Source organism: Rana temporaria, chromosome 12 (assembly GCF_905171775.1).
Source record: "Rana temporaria chromosome 12, aRanTem1.1, whole genome shotgun sequence".
In the NCBI taxonomy this organism is placed as follows: Eukaryota; Metazoa; Chordata; class Amphibia; order Anura; family Ranidae; genus Rana; species Rana temporaria.
In genome coordinates, this window is record NC_053500.1 from 102,535,225 (window position 1) to 102,550,016 (window position 14,792).

At 43.5% G+C, this 14,792-nt stretch overlaps 1 protein-coding gene across 2 annotated transcripts in view; it reads right to left on the reverse strand.

Moving 5' to 3' along the window:
* ACOX1 (acyl-CoA oxidase 1) overlaps positions 1-14,792 on the reverse strand; it is a 61,810-nt gene that overhangs the window by 34,542 nt on the left and 12,476 nt on the right. The window contains exons 3-4 of one of the 2 annotated variants that reach the window (XM_040329976.1): positions 6,259-6,419; positions 958-1,065 (exon numbers count right to left, since the gene is read on the reverse strand). In XM_040329976.1, coding sequence (XP_040185910.1) covers positions 958-1,065; positions 6,259-6,419 — 269 coding nt within the window. Of the gene's footprint in view, positions 1-957; positions 1,066-1,300; positions 1,462-6,258; positions 6,420-14,792 lie in introns of both variants that reach the window. The other variant, XM_040329975.1, reaches the window with a different exon arrangement.

Here is a 14,792-nt window from a genome sequence, read left to right on the forward strand (position 1 = left end):
AGCCTGGCAGAGCACACTGCATTAGTATTCTGTAAAAACAAGCGCGGTAAATACCTAATTTGAGCTGTCTTCAGGCCGGTCACATGGCTCGCGGCCGCTGTACAGCTCCGATGGATAGATAGATACTGCAGGAGGGGCCATGATCTCCCTCTGACATCAGCCGGGGAGATCACATGGCCGCTCAGCCTCTCCTGCAGTAACCCTGGAAACCGACTGAAAATCACGTGACCGCCCCGATTCTTTATTTACAATACTCGTTTTTATGAAAAATGCAGTGTTCTATGACAGGATATAATAAAGCAGCTGGCAGTGAGCATTTACAAATTCTTAATTTTGCTAATAGCGGCGGGGCGTGGACACGGAGACACACACACACACCCTACCTATGCCTAGGAAGCTACAGCGCATGCGTCAAAGTCATTTCGAGCATGTGCGGGTTTTCACGGCGACAGGCAAGTATACAAACGCTCGGGTTTCTCGGCAGGAAAACACTGGACGAGAAACCTGAAAGCCTCGTACACACGCTCGGTTTACTTAGATTAGATTAGGTTAGAAAACCGAGCCTGTGTACGAGGCTTTAGATTTGTCAATTCCAAAGAGAATTCAGGCCGTCTTGGATGCCAAAGGCGGTCCAATACCATATTGGGTATCGATTTTGTTCTTTTATCATTCTGGTTTCCATAATTTTGTCCAACCCCTGTAGGTTTCCCTGCTGCACACTCCCTTCTGGACTGCAGCAAACATTGGAAAAAACGATGGCAGAACTGGTAAGTATTATGTCATTTACAGGCTTTTTTTTATTTTTAGCAACAGAGTGGCATTTAGCATAATTTCTTTTAGCTTCCTGGTGTAACTCCCTTCTTTTAAACCCCTTTTGCAGTATTTTACTTGAATATGTTCCCAATCTAAATCCCATATTGAACAATCTTGTGTTCTCTACTTAATGCAGTTGCTTACACCCTCCAGGCCACCACTTGATAGAGGTCACAGTGGGGCTATTTAGTATAAACTCCTGTGTAGATGGGTCATAGGTGGCAGTCGTCTCCAGTCCTCGAAGGTGGGTTCCTTAAGAGATAGAAAGAAAAGAACCATGAACTAAAAATTAAAAACACAACACCCCACACATATCCGAAATAAGGATGAAATTACAGTGTAATGACTATTCCCAGAGAGACCTGCAGGTCAACTATCCCTATACTAGCTCTACTCCAAGGCTAGAAACTTGTTGATGGTAAAATATACCATAATAATAGGTAAGCCTTCGGTAAAATAAAAAATATAAATAATAAATAAAAGTTACCATGTCCCATTTCAGTCTGAGCGTATGTCCCAATGATCTCCAAGTTCCAGGCAGGCATGAAGAAACGTTCCTGCTGTTCGGGAGTGGCCTGGTTTAGCAGAGTGGGCAAAAACATGCCCAAGTGAAGATCAAGGGGCTCAGGGCGGCCCCGGTGTACAAAGCTGTGGGAGGAGGATGAGTAGGATGGAGCAGGGGGGAAAGGTAGGTCAGGGATGTAAACATCAGATAAGGATTAGTAGTGGTGAGGGGTTAAAATTTGGTGGTGAAGGGAAAGGTGATTACATCAGGAGGAAAAGATGAAAAAAAAGAAGAAGAAAAAATACATTATGGTAAGTGAATTGATTTCTGTGAAAAATAGATTGAATTTACATGCAGACCACAATCGTCTAGCCACTACTAGAACAGTGCTTCTCAACTCCAGTCCTCAAGGCGCCCCAACAGGTCATGTTTTCAGACCTTCCATTATTTTGCACAGGTGATTTGATCAGTTTCACTGCCTTAGTAATTACCACAGTCGTTTCAGGGAAATACTGAAAACATGACCAGCTGGGGGTGCCCTGAGGACTGGAGTTGAGAAACAATGTACTAGAAAGTGATGCAGATCCAAAATTGGGTGGACAACTCAGACCTCATCAGTAAAGGAGGACAAAGTACAGTTTTGCCAGCACAGTTATAATACAAAATGTTTTAGCCATGATGTTGGTTAAAACCATGACCACGCACAAAATACGATTTTTTTCAGTTTTTCCATTTTTTTTTAAATCACAGAAACTGCCCATGAATAATTTGGTGCATTTCTTAAAGGAGTTCTCTGAGCTAAAACTTTTAACCCCCGCTATGCCCGGGCTGTAAAACTATACAAAATAAACCTTCACTTACCTGCCTACGATCCCCCGTTGTTCCGATATCGCCGTCCCGTTCTCCGGTCCCGGTCTCTTCCACTTCCTGGGGGTCGGCGACTCACAGTGCGCTCAGCCTATCAGCGGCCGCGACGGGACATTGCTGCGGCCGCTGATAGGCTGAGCGCACTGTGAGTCACAGACCCCCAGGAAGTGGAAGAGACCGGGACCGGAGAACGGGACGGCGATATCGGAACAACGGGGGATCGTAGGCAGGTAAGTGAAGGTTTATTTTGTATAGTTTTACAGCCCGGGCACAGCGGGGGTTCAAAGTTTTAGCTCAGAGAACTCCTTTAAGGCAGGATTGTTTTGATATCAGAAAGCAGCCAAACAAGCCATGTAAATACACACTACAGCCTTGAAAATAATCAATTATCCAACTAAAAACAAAAGGTTTGTATTAGTAACTGTGTTACAGGATTAGGCAAATGATTTAAATTATTAACTAATCAGAAAAAAAGAAAATAAAATCATGCAAGCAGTAAATGCAACTTAATTATTCCTAAAATAAACACCTAAAAAATTCTTTGCAACCTAGCACCCAAATTAAACTTCTGATGCCGCGTATACACGATCGTTTTTCGGCATGAAAAAAACAAAGTTTTTCCAACTTCATCATTAAAAACGATGTTGCCCACACACACCATCGTTTTTGAAAAATGATGAATAAAGCCTGGTGACGTACACCATGTACGACGGCACTCTAAAGGGGAAGTTCTATTCGCCTTTGGGCTGCTTTTAGCCGATTCCTTGTTAGTAAAAGACGATTCACGCTTTGTCTGTTACAGCGTGATGAATGTGCTTACTCCATTATTAAAGGTAGTTTTACCTGAACGAGCGCTCCCGTCTCATAACTTGCTTTTGGGCATGCGCGGGTTTAAAACGTCGTTTTTTCCCCACACACACACACACGATCAGTTTTAACAACGCGAAAAACATTTTTAAAAAACGATGTGAAAAAATGCAGCATGTTCGAATTTTTTTTTGTCGTTTTTCAGAAGCCCACACACGATCATTTTAAATGACGTTTTTAAAAACGGCGTTTTTTTTCCATGACGAAAAACGATCGTGTGTATAGGACTAGAAGACTAGTATTACATTGTTGGACAACATAGTGTAAGAATTAGGAAAGTACACAGGTGCGCATTCCTAGATCTGCAACTGATGGCCAAGGGCATTGCGTATGAGGACTTAAAGCGGAGGTTCACCGGTACAATATACCTTTTCCCCTTAGCTTCATGCTCGTTTTGTCTAGGGGAATCGGCTAGTTGTTTTAAAATATGAGCTGTACTTACGGTTTACGAGATGCAGCCTCTCCGTCGCTTCCGGGTATGGGCTGCGGGACTGGGCGTTCCTATTTTGATTGACAGTCTTCCGAGAGGCTTCTGACGGTCGCATCCATCGCGTCACGATTTTCCGAAAGAAGCCGAACGTCGGTGCGCAGGCGCAGTATAGAGCCGCACCGACGTTCGGCTTCTTTCGGCTACTAGTGACGCGATGGATGCGACCATCGGAAGCCTCTCGGAAGACTGTCAATCAAGAAGGAACGACCGCTCCCGAAGACCCATACCCGGAAGCCGACGGAGAAGATGCATCTCGAAAACGGTAAGTACTGCTCATATTTTAAAACAAATAGCCGATTCCCCTAGACAAAACGAGCATGAAGCTAAGGGGATTGTTTAAAAAAATATATTAATGGGTGAACTCCCACTTTAAAATGTAGTGCAAGCATAATATTTATCTGAGCCCTACCTGGTAGTCATTCAAATCGAAGTGGTAAAAACAGATGGTTGAGCTGCAGCGTTACTGCCCAACTAAATAAGCAAAATGCAGCTGCTCAGGGCTGTACACATGCCATGACAAAAAACGACACCCCCCCCCCCCCTGTGGCTTCAGTGGGCAGTGCAGCCACAGAATGTGTCCCATTCAAGTGAATAGGACTCTGTGGCAAGAATTGGTACACAAGCTTCTTTGGAGCATTTACATGAATGGGGCGGTCTGAAACCGCTCCACAAAAAACAAACAAACAAGCACACCTAACTGCGCTACGCTCAGGTGTGAATGTAACCTTAACCATTCTAAAACCACACAATTAGTTATTTTTGTGCACTGTAAAAGCTTAAGCTGGACAAAACTTGTCGAAGCAGATAAGCCACCTTGTCAACTAGCTTTGCATACAGCTGGTGAAGCTGGACCTGGCCTTCTCTAGTCTGCACCACCTATGCTAGAGGCTGCTATAAAGCTACAGCGATCGCTGATGCAATGCTTTACAGGCTTCAGCAGATCTGCCAATTTATCTGTGTGCCCGTACAAGCAAGTAGATACAATCTGACAGAAGGAGAGAATAAGCTACTACGTCGCCGAGGAGCACCGTGGTAGTTCATTGAAAACTACAAGCCAACAGCCGCAAAGGCTGGCGAACCTTGTAGTTTTTCATTCTTATAGTACTCCCCCCGTACTGCTTCCTCAGCAGCTACATTAAAAAGTTACGCAGAACAGTGAAAAGAGTGGCAGATGAGCAGGGCCAGCTCAGATAGTAATTAGAAACTCCCAGAAGGACGGAATATGATGTGCCAAGAAGGAGGGGACTGTACTAGGGATATGCCCTTTTCTGTCAAACTTTCTAGCAAGTTCATTACGAAAGTGCAAGTAAGCATTTAAAAACCTTGGGGCCAGATTCTCAGTGGAGATACGACGGCGTATCTCCAGATACGCCGTCGTATCTCCGAGTCCGGCCGGTCGTATCTATGCGCCTGATGCTTAGAATCAGTAACGCATAGATATCTATTAGATCCGACAGGCGTAAGTCTTACGCCGTAGGATCGTAACTGCATATTTACGCTGGCCGCTAAGGGCGTGTACGCTGATTTCCGTGTCGAAATATGTAAATCAGCTAGATACGCAAATTCACAAACGTACGCCTGGCCGACGCTGTACAGTTATGCCGTTTACGTTAGGCTTTTCCCGGCGTATAGTTACCCCTGCTATATGGTGGCGTAAGTGCGGCGTAATAATGTTAAGTATGGCCGTCGTTCCCGCATCGAAATTTGAAAAAGTTACGTCGTTTGCGCAAGTCATCCGTGAATGGGGCTGGATGTCATTTACGTTCACGTCGAAACCAATGACGTCCTTGCGGCGTACTTTGGAGCAATGCACACTGGGAAATTCCATGGACGGCGCATGCGCCGTTCGGGAAAAACTTCAATCACGTCGGGTCAAGCCTGATTTACATAACACACGCCCACCTCTTCACAATTCGAATTAGGCGGGCTTACGCCGGCCTATTTACGCTACGCCGACGCAACTTTTTTTGAGAATACGGCACTTGCCTGTAAAAGTTGTGGAGGCGTAACGTAAATAGGATACGTTACGCCCGCACAAAGTTGCGCCATTCTACGCGAATCTACCCTTTGATGTTTCTGTGGTTTTACCTGTATCCCCCCCCCCCCCCCCCAAGTTAGTGGCAGGGTCTCTTTATGCCAGTAGATAGATACATAAACCCAATGTTTATTACTCAGCTTCTATACCAATACATTTAAGATGACAATCTGTTTTGTCCAAGAGAAGAGCCAATGGTCTTGTTCATGCTACAGTTATAATATGGAGCTTGGCACGTAGTTTTGATCCTTGTCAAACCACCCTAAACAATGGGCACAAATGAGTGCATGGAGTTGAATAGCTAAATTCAGATACTAGCAGTCTGATCACTGGATGTGATGTGCAAATTATGAACTGTATTGCAGGTACAGCAAGTAATCCCAATTGCCCATTTTGTGCCACGTCAGAGAGGCTGCTACACTCCCCCACAGAAATGAGACATTAAAAAGTTAGCATTTTATTGCACCTGGATTTTATTGATATCATTTTAACTGAAACTACAATTGGGCTTTAGGTCTAGATTTTTTTTTTACATATGAACTTCAACCATCACATGAAGTCAATCATCTGGCTGCAGATACCACAGCCCCATGGGTATGTTGCACTAGTAACTAGGTAAAGATTTAATAGAGCTGCAGGTCTCCCTGGTATTCCCATCACTGCCATCCTTCAAACACTAACCATGGCCAAGCTCGGTTTGGGCATACGTGCCAATGGCTTGCATACTGTCGATAAGAGGCAACCACTTCTTACACTGTGCGTCATCGCACTGCTTTGTCATCACGTCAGTGAACATGCTAAAGTGTAAGGACAGGGGATCCGTCTTGGAGCCCAGACATGTTCTAGAGGAAAGACAAAGTTAGATCAAATGCTGAGAACTATGGAGACAAAGAAGACAAGAATCTACTGCATGTCATCATTACCCAATTCCCACAAAAAGGTTTTTACTCTCCACAGCCCCTGTTCATATGTAGGGTGCTTGCCTACTAGGCAGTAGAAAGAAAGAAAAAAAAAAAAAAAAAAAAAAAAAAGGCAGAATTGCAAGCAGAAAAAAACAGCTTAAAAAAAAAAAAAAAAAAAAAAAACGCTCCTACGGAGCAGAATGTACATGCGTTTAGGCGCATAAGTATTTTTCCAAAAACACTAGAAAAATGTATTCTTAAAAAGTGCCTAACTGCCAAATGTAGGTGCGTTGCGCATTTTTTCTGTCTGAAAGTTCCTGTCAAAAACACACTTGTGTCTTTTTTTTTTTTTCAACCTGTAAAACGATTCTCTACAAATACATACCCAAATGTGCATGGATACATAGGCTAACAGAGTTTCTTCTACGGGGTGCGTGCATGAGGCCTAATAATGTAACAGTAAATAAATTACAAAGTAGAAAGATGTTGATCCAGAGGAAGGCAAAAAAAAAAAAAAAAAAAAGAAGAACCAACAGAGCAATCCTTCCTGGTCCCCTGAGAGGCAAATTTGGATTTTCCCTGGACCAACTTTACCTATAAATCTTAGTACTCAGTTATATTATGTACATTTAGGAAAGTTACCAGGCCTTTCTTAAAGCAATCTACTGAGCTGGCCAGAACCATCTCTGGAGGGAGTCCATTCCACATTTTCACAGCTCTTACTGTGAAGAAACCTTTCCGTATTTGGAGATGAAATCTCTTTTCCTCTAGACGTAAAGAGTGCCCCCTTGTCCTCAGTGTTGACCGTAAAGTGAATAACTCATCAAGTTCACTATATGGACCCCTTATATATTTGTAATTCTCCTCTTCTCCAGAGTGAATAAATTCAGTTCCTCTAATCATACAAAGTAGTTGAGGAGCTCCCTGGCTCAGGTTAGGCTGCTTACAACAGACAAGGCTATCCTCCAGTGAAAAACTTGCACAAATGCAAGACGCAAGACCAAAAGGATAAAAGAGTCCAAATTAATTTCTTCATGTGTACTAAAAAACAGCCAAGGTGTTTTGGGGGTAAAAGAAACTCATCAGAATCATTGCACTGCTTTGATAGCATATTCATTAACATGCTGAAATGTATCACTTTAGGGGATCCATTTTGAAGCCCACACATGCTAAAAGGAAAGACACAGATAAATGAAAAACACAGGGTGATATATAAATACCAAGAGTGATGCAGCAGACAAGAACATCATATGTACACTAGGTCACCATTACCCAATACCCACTAAGGCTGGATTCACACTAGTGCGGTGCGAATTCCAGCTCTCTTATCTCTGCAAAGAGATAAGAGAGCTGTTCAGCAGATCATCTCCGTTTTTGCTGCTAATTTGGAGACCTGGGGAGGGGAGGGGGAATAGGGGGAATGGGGGGAGTGTATTGAGGAGAATGAGAGATATCCTAATGAGAAATTAACACATCTGCGAATCAGATAAGTGCCCATAGAAGATAATATGCCGGAATTTGCACCTGAGCCGCACTGCAATGCCTAGAAAACGCACACGTTTTTTGGGCAATGTGCAGTGCGAATGTATCGCACATATGTGAACCAGCCTCATTAAAAATCAATGTATTTTATAATGTTATGCGAATTGGATGCGCTTTAAGCCGCACTCAATTCGCATAGGTGTGAACCCAGCCTAAAGGTTTTTACTCTCCACTGCTACTGTTCATTCATACCAATATGGACAAAAAGTATAAAAAAATAAATAAAACAAAACCCACGACAAAGTGACAATGCCTTATAAATTCACTATACCCGTATAATAAAGTCCTGGGTAATTCAGCATTCCCACTCCAGCAATGAACACATCTATTTCAAAAGAGGATTCCTGGGCTTGGCAGTGATGGCTACGGCTGGCGGGAACCCCTAAACATTGAGTTTCAATTGCATGCTGGACCCTCTTACTGATGCATTGCATTTCCCAATTTGGGGTCATATTGGAAGAACAGGAATACATCAAAATGTCATTTTTGTGATGGTTTACAATATATAGATTTGTTCATGTGAAGAGGTTTTTAGTACCTGCATCCTTGAAAGCGTGGGACTTTGCTCCATGTTGAATGAACACAGCACTGATATATGTACTATATCCCTATGATATCACATTTGACAATTCACACCCAGGAGTGTTTGTTTACCGTGTGTGCAGCCATTAGTGTGCGCTCCGACTGAGAGTGGGGTGATGTGTATTTCAGGACATTGCTGGACTTATTTTTTTTAAACTTTATCTCATTCAAGCTTCCGGTATTTTTGTTTAGGCCAAAAGAAAGCCCTAGAGCAGTGGTTCTCAACCTGGGGGGGGTCGAATAAAGATTTGCCAGGGGTCACCGAATCTTGGGCTGTTCCTGAAGCACGCACTGCTCTCCCAGCCTTTTTGCGGCCACCCAGCTGGGCTGTTCATGGAGCCCATGGCCGTCCACTCAGCCTCTTCGCAGGCGCCCATTCAGTTGATAGCATGGCCGCGGGGCAGAGACTAGAGGTCAGCTGACTGGTGAGGAATGTGAAGTGGGAGGGGCTGGAGGAGACCCCATCTCCTGATTTCGGCATAGGTGTCACCACAAAGCCGAAGACACAGTGAGTACCTGTGATTATAGTTGCCATTAAAAGGACTCAGGAAGCGCTAAATATCTGTGGGTTAGGGGCGCAAATTACTTGTCTTGCCTTGGGTGCCGACAACCCACGCTACGAAAATGATTTTACTCTTAAGGGTCCCCACAACTTTATCAAGGGGTCACGGCACTAGAAGGTTGAGAACCACTGCCCTAGAGGGAGGAGAACAGATTTTCAGGCTAAAGCCAGCCATAGATGGTTTAAATCTCGGCCGGTTCAGCAGGGACTGGCTGACATTCGAACTATCTATGGGCAGGCTAATAATACCCAAAGTCGATCCATTGATTTGGGTACAACCAGTATGTCAGATTTCTAGCATGCGATTATTACCAGTGGAGTGGGGGGGGGGACGGTTCCCCTCTCCTCCAACCCCCCACCAGGAGAACACAATAGTTGCACTGGTGTGATTTTCTTTTCCTTGACCCGTGGTTGCATATAAAAAAAAAAAAAATGCATAAAAAAAAAAAAAACCACCTGAGGGGGAAACAAAAAACACCTGAGGTAAAAAAAAAAAAAAAAAAAAAAAAAAAAAAACACACACACACTTGATTTGAGGGTTTATAGGTGTTGCCTTTGAGGTCTATGGGGCCAACCTGCCCAAAAGTAGCTCCAGCAGCTTGGCATTGAGCTCTGGCATCTGAGCGCTCATATATGAATGTCTACAATTTATTTTAAATGAGATTCTGTTTGTAGAGAGTTTTGGAGCTTTGAGCTACAAAACACTCTCGTGTGAACGGGACCTTTAGGAGGTGAGGTGAACAAGTACCTGAACCTATTCGCCATCACAAAAGGCTCTGAAAATTAGTGAAGAGGTAAGCATATCCTGATCATAGTTTGCAACACAAATGTTAATCCAAAGAGCTCTGTCAGCTTGATATGGTTTACCAGCATATGGCAGCTAAAGCCTTCCCTTAGATTCTAATGACAGTTATATTCTCTCCCAGCAGAATGCAGGCCAGCTGCCGTACTTGTAATAAATCAATTTGCCTGTAAACATAAACCATTCTGATCTTTGCCCTTTGTGCTGGGTGGAGCAGTGATGCCCTTTGTACCATGCACGCATGGGCACAGCGTCTAGGTTAAGCGTCTAGGTTCTAACACTGCGGTAGGCTCCAGTAAACACAGCCAGGGACTGAATACTAGGGCACAGGTGAAGTCCAACATATCTACAATAGATTTAGCATGAAAGGCAGTGTGTGCAGAGTTCAGTCAGTGTGATCATCGCACAGTCAAGCTACGTGACGAGAAAAGAGGAGATCGCCGCCTTTTCACTATAAGCTTCCAGTTTGTGTGACCAATCTTCTAGACCAGTAAATAAACATCTAAAATGTTCATTACTTGGCTGTCAAGTTTATGACTTTGCTTAATTTCCATCTATTCACGGACTTTCATTTAGGGCCAGTTCACACCAGACGCAGTTCCGTTCCCTTTTTTTCTGCACAAAATGCATGCACAGCGTTTTCCATGTATTTCAACGGCTCTAGTTTACACCATGCAGTCAGTTTCCGGTCAGTTACTGCACCGGAAACTGACTGCATGGTGTGAACTAGAGCCATTGGAATACATGGAAAACACTGTGAATGCGTTTTTAGTGCAGAAAAAATGCGCACGGAACTGAATGGAACTGCGTGCTCTGGGTCAGAGACAACACACAGCCAAGCAACCAGTATTTTTAAATGGAGCTCAGCAGAGGCGTACCTGTACTGAAACATGCAGGCTGTCAACGCTGTCCACTTTCTTTAACCACTTAAGACCCAGACCATTATGCAGGTAAAGGACCTGGCCCCTTTTTGCGATTCGGCATTGACAATTGCACGGTCGTGCGATGTGGCTCCCAAACAAAAATTGGCATCCTTTTTTTCCCCCACAAATAGAGCTTTCTTTTGGTGGTATTTGATCACCTCTGTGGTTTTTATTTTTTGCGCTATAAACAAAAATAGCGACAATTTTGAAAAACATTCAATATTTTTTTACTTTTTGCTATAATAAATATCCCCCCCAAAAAAATATTCATTTTTTTCCCTATAGCGTTTATAAAATAGGGAATAGTTTTATGCCATTTTTATAAAAAAAAAAAATATCTTACTAGTAATGGCGGCGATCATCGATTTTTTTTGTGGCGGACACATCGGACACTGTTGACCCAATTTTGGGACCATTGTCATTTTCACAGCGAAAAGTGCTAAAAAAATGCACCGACTACTGTAAAAATTACAATGGCAGTGAAGGGGTTAACCACTAGGGGGCGCTAAAGGGGTTAAGTGTGTCTTACTGTAGGGGGCGTGGCTGGACGTGTGATGTCACTGATCATCGTTCCCTATGACAGGGAACAGACGATCAGTGACAAGCCACAGAGAAGAACGGGGAAGGTTTGTTTACACTCATCTCTCCCTGTTCTTCAGCTCCTGTGACCCGATCGCGGGACACCGGCGGCGATCGGGTTCCGCAGTCAGGGACCCTTAGACCGGGTCGCCGGCGCACGTACGACCCACAGCTGGGCACTTAAAGGGCAACGTACCTGTACGTGCTTGTGCCCAGCCGTGCCATTCTGCCAACGTACATCGGCGTTAGGAGGTCCTCAAGTGGTTCAAAATTATAGATGCCTGGCTGTCATACTGATCACCTGGATTCTAAATCTTTAAACACGAATGCAGAAAACATATTTAATGACTAAAGTCAGAACCTCTAATATGCATACCTGTTCTGGGTCAGTTACTTAGAAGGCATTGATTTTAGAGGATTACCAAGACAGCCAGCAAACTAAGATTTTAGGAAAAGTCAGCACTGGCAGCCTGTATATACCCTTGGTACATGTTTTCTCTCAATGTTCTTGAAACATAATTTACAAACCGTAAGAATATATCCAAGGGGTCGATTTACAAAGCAGTGGTATGGCCTTTCTTTAGAAAAAAATAACCCATCCAGTATAATTTATATAGCGCAGGTTTATTACAACCATCTTATCCTAAGGCCTCGTGCATGCTGGGCATTTGCTTTAGTCCTCTGAAAACCAGAACTTCTGGCAAGAGAAAAGTTGCTTTAAAAAAGAAGCCTGATAATATTTATAACAGAATGTGTGTTGTAGCAAAAGGGACTGTAAAAGGGCTTACAAAACATTTGCGCAATTACGGTTCAGTCCGCATTAGGATATGATGGAACGCGATGCAGGCTATAAGTAGATGATTCTTCGATTATATTATATGACTCTAAAGATGTTATATGATACACAACGTAAGCCGAAATAATTGTTTTCTTTTTTCTGTAAACTTTAATAAAAATTATTGAAACATATAAAAAAAAAAAAAAAAAAAAAAGGGCTTACATAAAGTGAGCAAAATGGAAATATATCACATAAAATTCCACAAAAGTTAAAGTGGTTGTAAAGCCAACCACACAACTTGCACCTACAGGTAAGCCTAGATTAAGGCTTACCTGTAGGTGCAAGAAATATCTCCTAAACCTACACGGTTAAGGAGATATTTGCTGAAAACACTGCACCGATGTCTACGGCGCAGGCGCACTGAGCATGCCGTTTTTGTGAATGGGATAATGGGGGTTAATGCCATATTCCCGCGCTTGGTTTCCAAGAGTGCGACTTTGGACACAAAGTTGCATGACAAGTCACAACAGCCCATTGAGTTTAATGATACCTGTTCCCATCTATGTGACTTAAAGTTGCAGCGACTTTCAAAAGGTTCCTGCACTACTTTGATCCGACTTTTGATGCAACTTTGATTCAGAGACTGTAAAGTTGGATCAAAGTCGCACTCCAAATCGAGTCGCAATAGTGGAAACGTAGCCTTAAAGCGGGGGTTCACCCTAAAAAAAGAATTCTAACATTACAATGAGCTGACCTGTGACACGGACATCATGCTGGTCTTTTTTTTTTTTTTCGTACATACCGTTTTATCTGTATTTTCTCCCCGGATTTCCCGTGGGAGTGGGCGTTCCTATTCACAGGGTAAGTGATTGACGTTCTTCCGACCGGCGCATACAGTGCGTCACGACTTGCCAAAAGAAACCGAACGTTGGGTCGGCTCTATACGGCGCCTGCGCACCGACGTTCGGCTTCTTTTGGCAAGTCGTGACGCGCTGTATGCGCCAGTCGGAAGAAAGTCAATCACTTACCCTGTGAATAGGAACGCCCACTCCCACGGGAAATCCGGGGAGAAAATACAGATAAAACGGTATGTACGAAAAAAAAAAAAAAAGACCAGCATGATGTCCGTGTCACAGGTCAGCTCATTGTAATGTTAGAATTTTTTTTTAGGGTGAACCCCCGCTTTAACCTCCAAATAAGGAAAGGCCTCTTTATAGTACGAGCTATGAAAACGTGGAATAGACTCGTCCAAGAGCTGGTTCTGGCCAGCTCAGTAAACTTTAAAATAAGGCCTGGATTATTTCCTAAATGCGAAAAATACAACTGGATACTAATAGTTATAGGTAAAGTTGATCCAGGGAATATCCGAGTGCCTCTTGGGGGAACAGGAGGGAATTTTTGTCCCCCGATGGACAAAATTGGATCATGCTTTAGGCTCCATTCACACTTGTATGACACCAAAGGTGCGCAACTTTGGATGGGTACGACTTGGAATGCGACTTTGGATTTGACCACTGATAATGGATAACTGTTGCATGTATACTATTCAGGTGCAACTTTCATGTGACTTTTGAGGGTTAACATTGAAGTCTATGGCCTTCAAGTCGCATGAAAGTCGGACCAAAGTAGTGCATTAAGTAATTAAAAGTCAGTTTTACTGGACTGTGTGAACCTTTAAAGCGGGAGTTCACCCATGTATTAAATTTTTTTTTTTCTCCCCTTAGATTCCTGCTCGTTCGGTCTAGGGGAATCGGCTATTTGTATTAAAATATGAGCAGTACTTACCCGTTTTCGAGCTGCATCTTCTTCCGTCGCTTCCGGGTATGGGTCTTCGGGAGCGGGCGTTCCTTCTTGATTGACAGCCTTCCGAGAGGCTTCCGACGGTCGCATCCATCGCGTCACTCGTAGCCGAAAGAAGCCGAACGTCGGTGCGGCTCTATACTGCGCCTGCGCACCGACGTTCGGCTTCTTTCGGAAAATCGTGACGCGATGGATGCGACCGTCGGAAGCCTCTCGGAAGACTGTCAATCAAGAAGGAACGCCCATTCCCGCAGCCCATACCCGGAAGCGACGGAGAGGATGCATCTCGTAAACGGGTAAGTACTGCACATATTTTAAAACAAATAGCCGATTCCCCTAGTAAAAACGAGCAGGAATCTAAGGGGGAAAAGTGCCCTCTAAGGGTGAACCCCCGCTTTAAGTCATTTTGGGTTGGGAACAAATGTACAAAGAACAGCTTCCTGATCTCCTTACATAGAAGGAGTAAAGTGCATTCCTGCCTGCATGGGACCTTAGCCTGAAGTCAGTTTATATGACTTTATCTGCTCAAGAGATTAGATTTTGATGCCAAGAACAGGGTTAGTCTGCACAAACTCCAAACTCTACATACTTTGCCTGTTGAACCAAGACCAATCTTATAAACTAGATAAAATATGTACACACATACACAAGCTAAAGCTTACACTGTATGTTGCGGTATATGACTTTTGCCCCCCCCCAAATATAATACAGTTGTGCTCAAAAGTTTAAATACACCTTGCAGAAT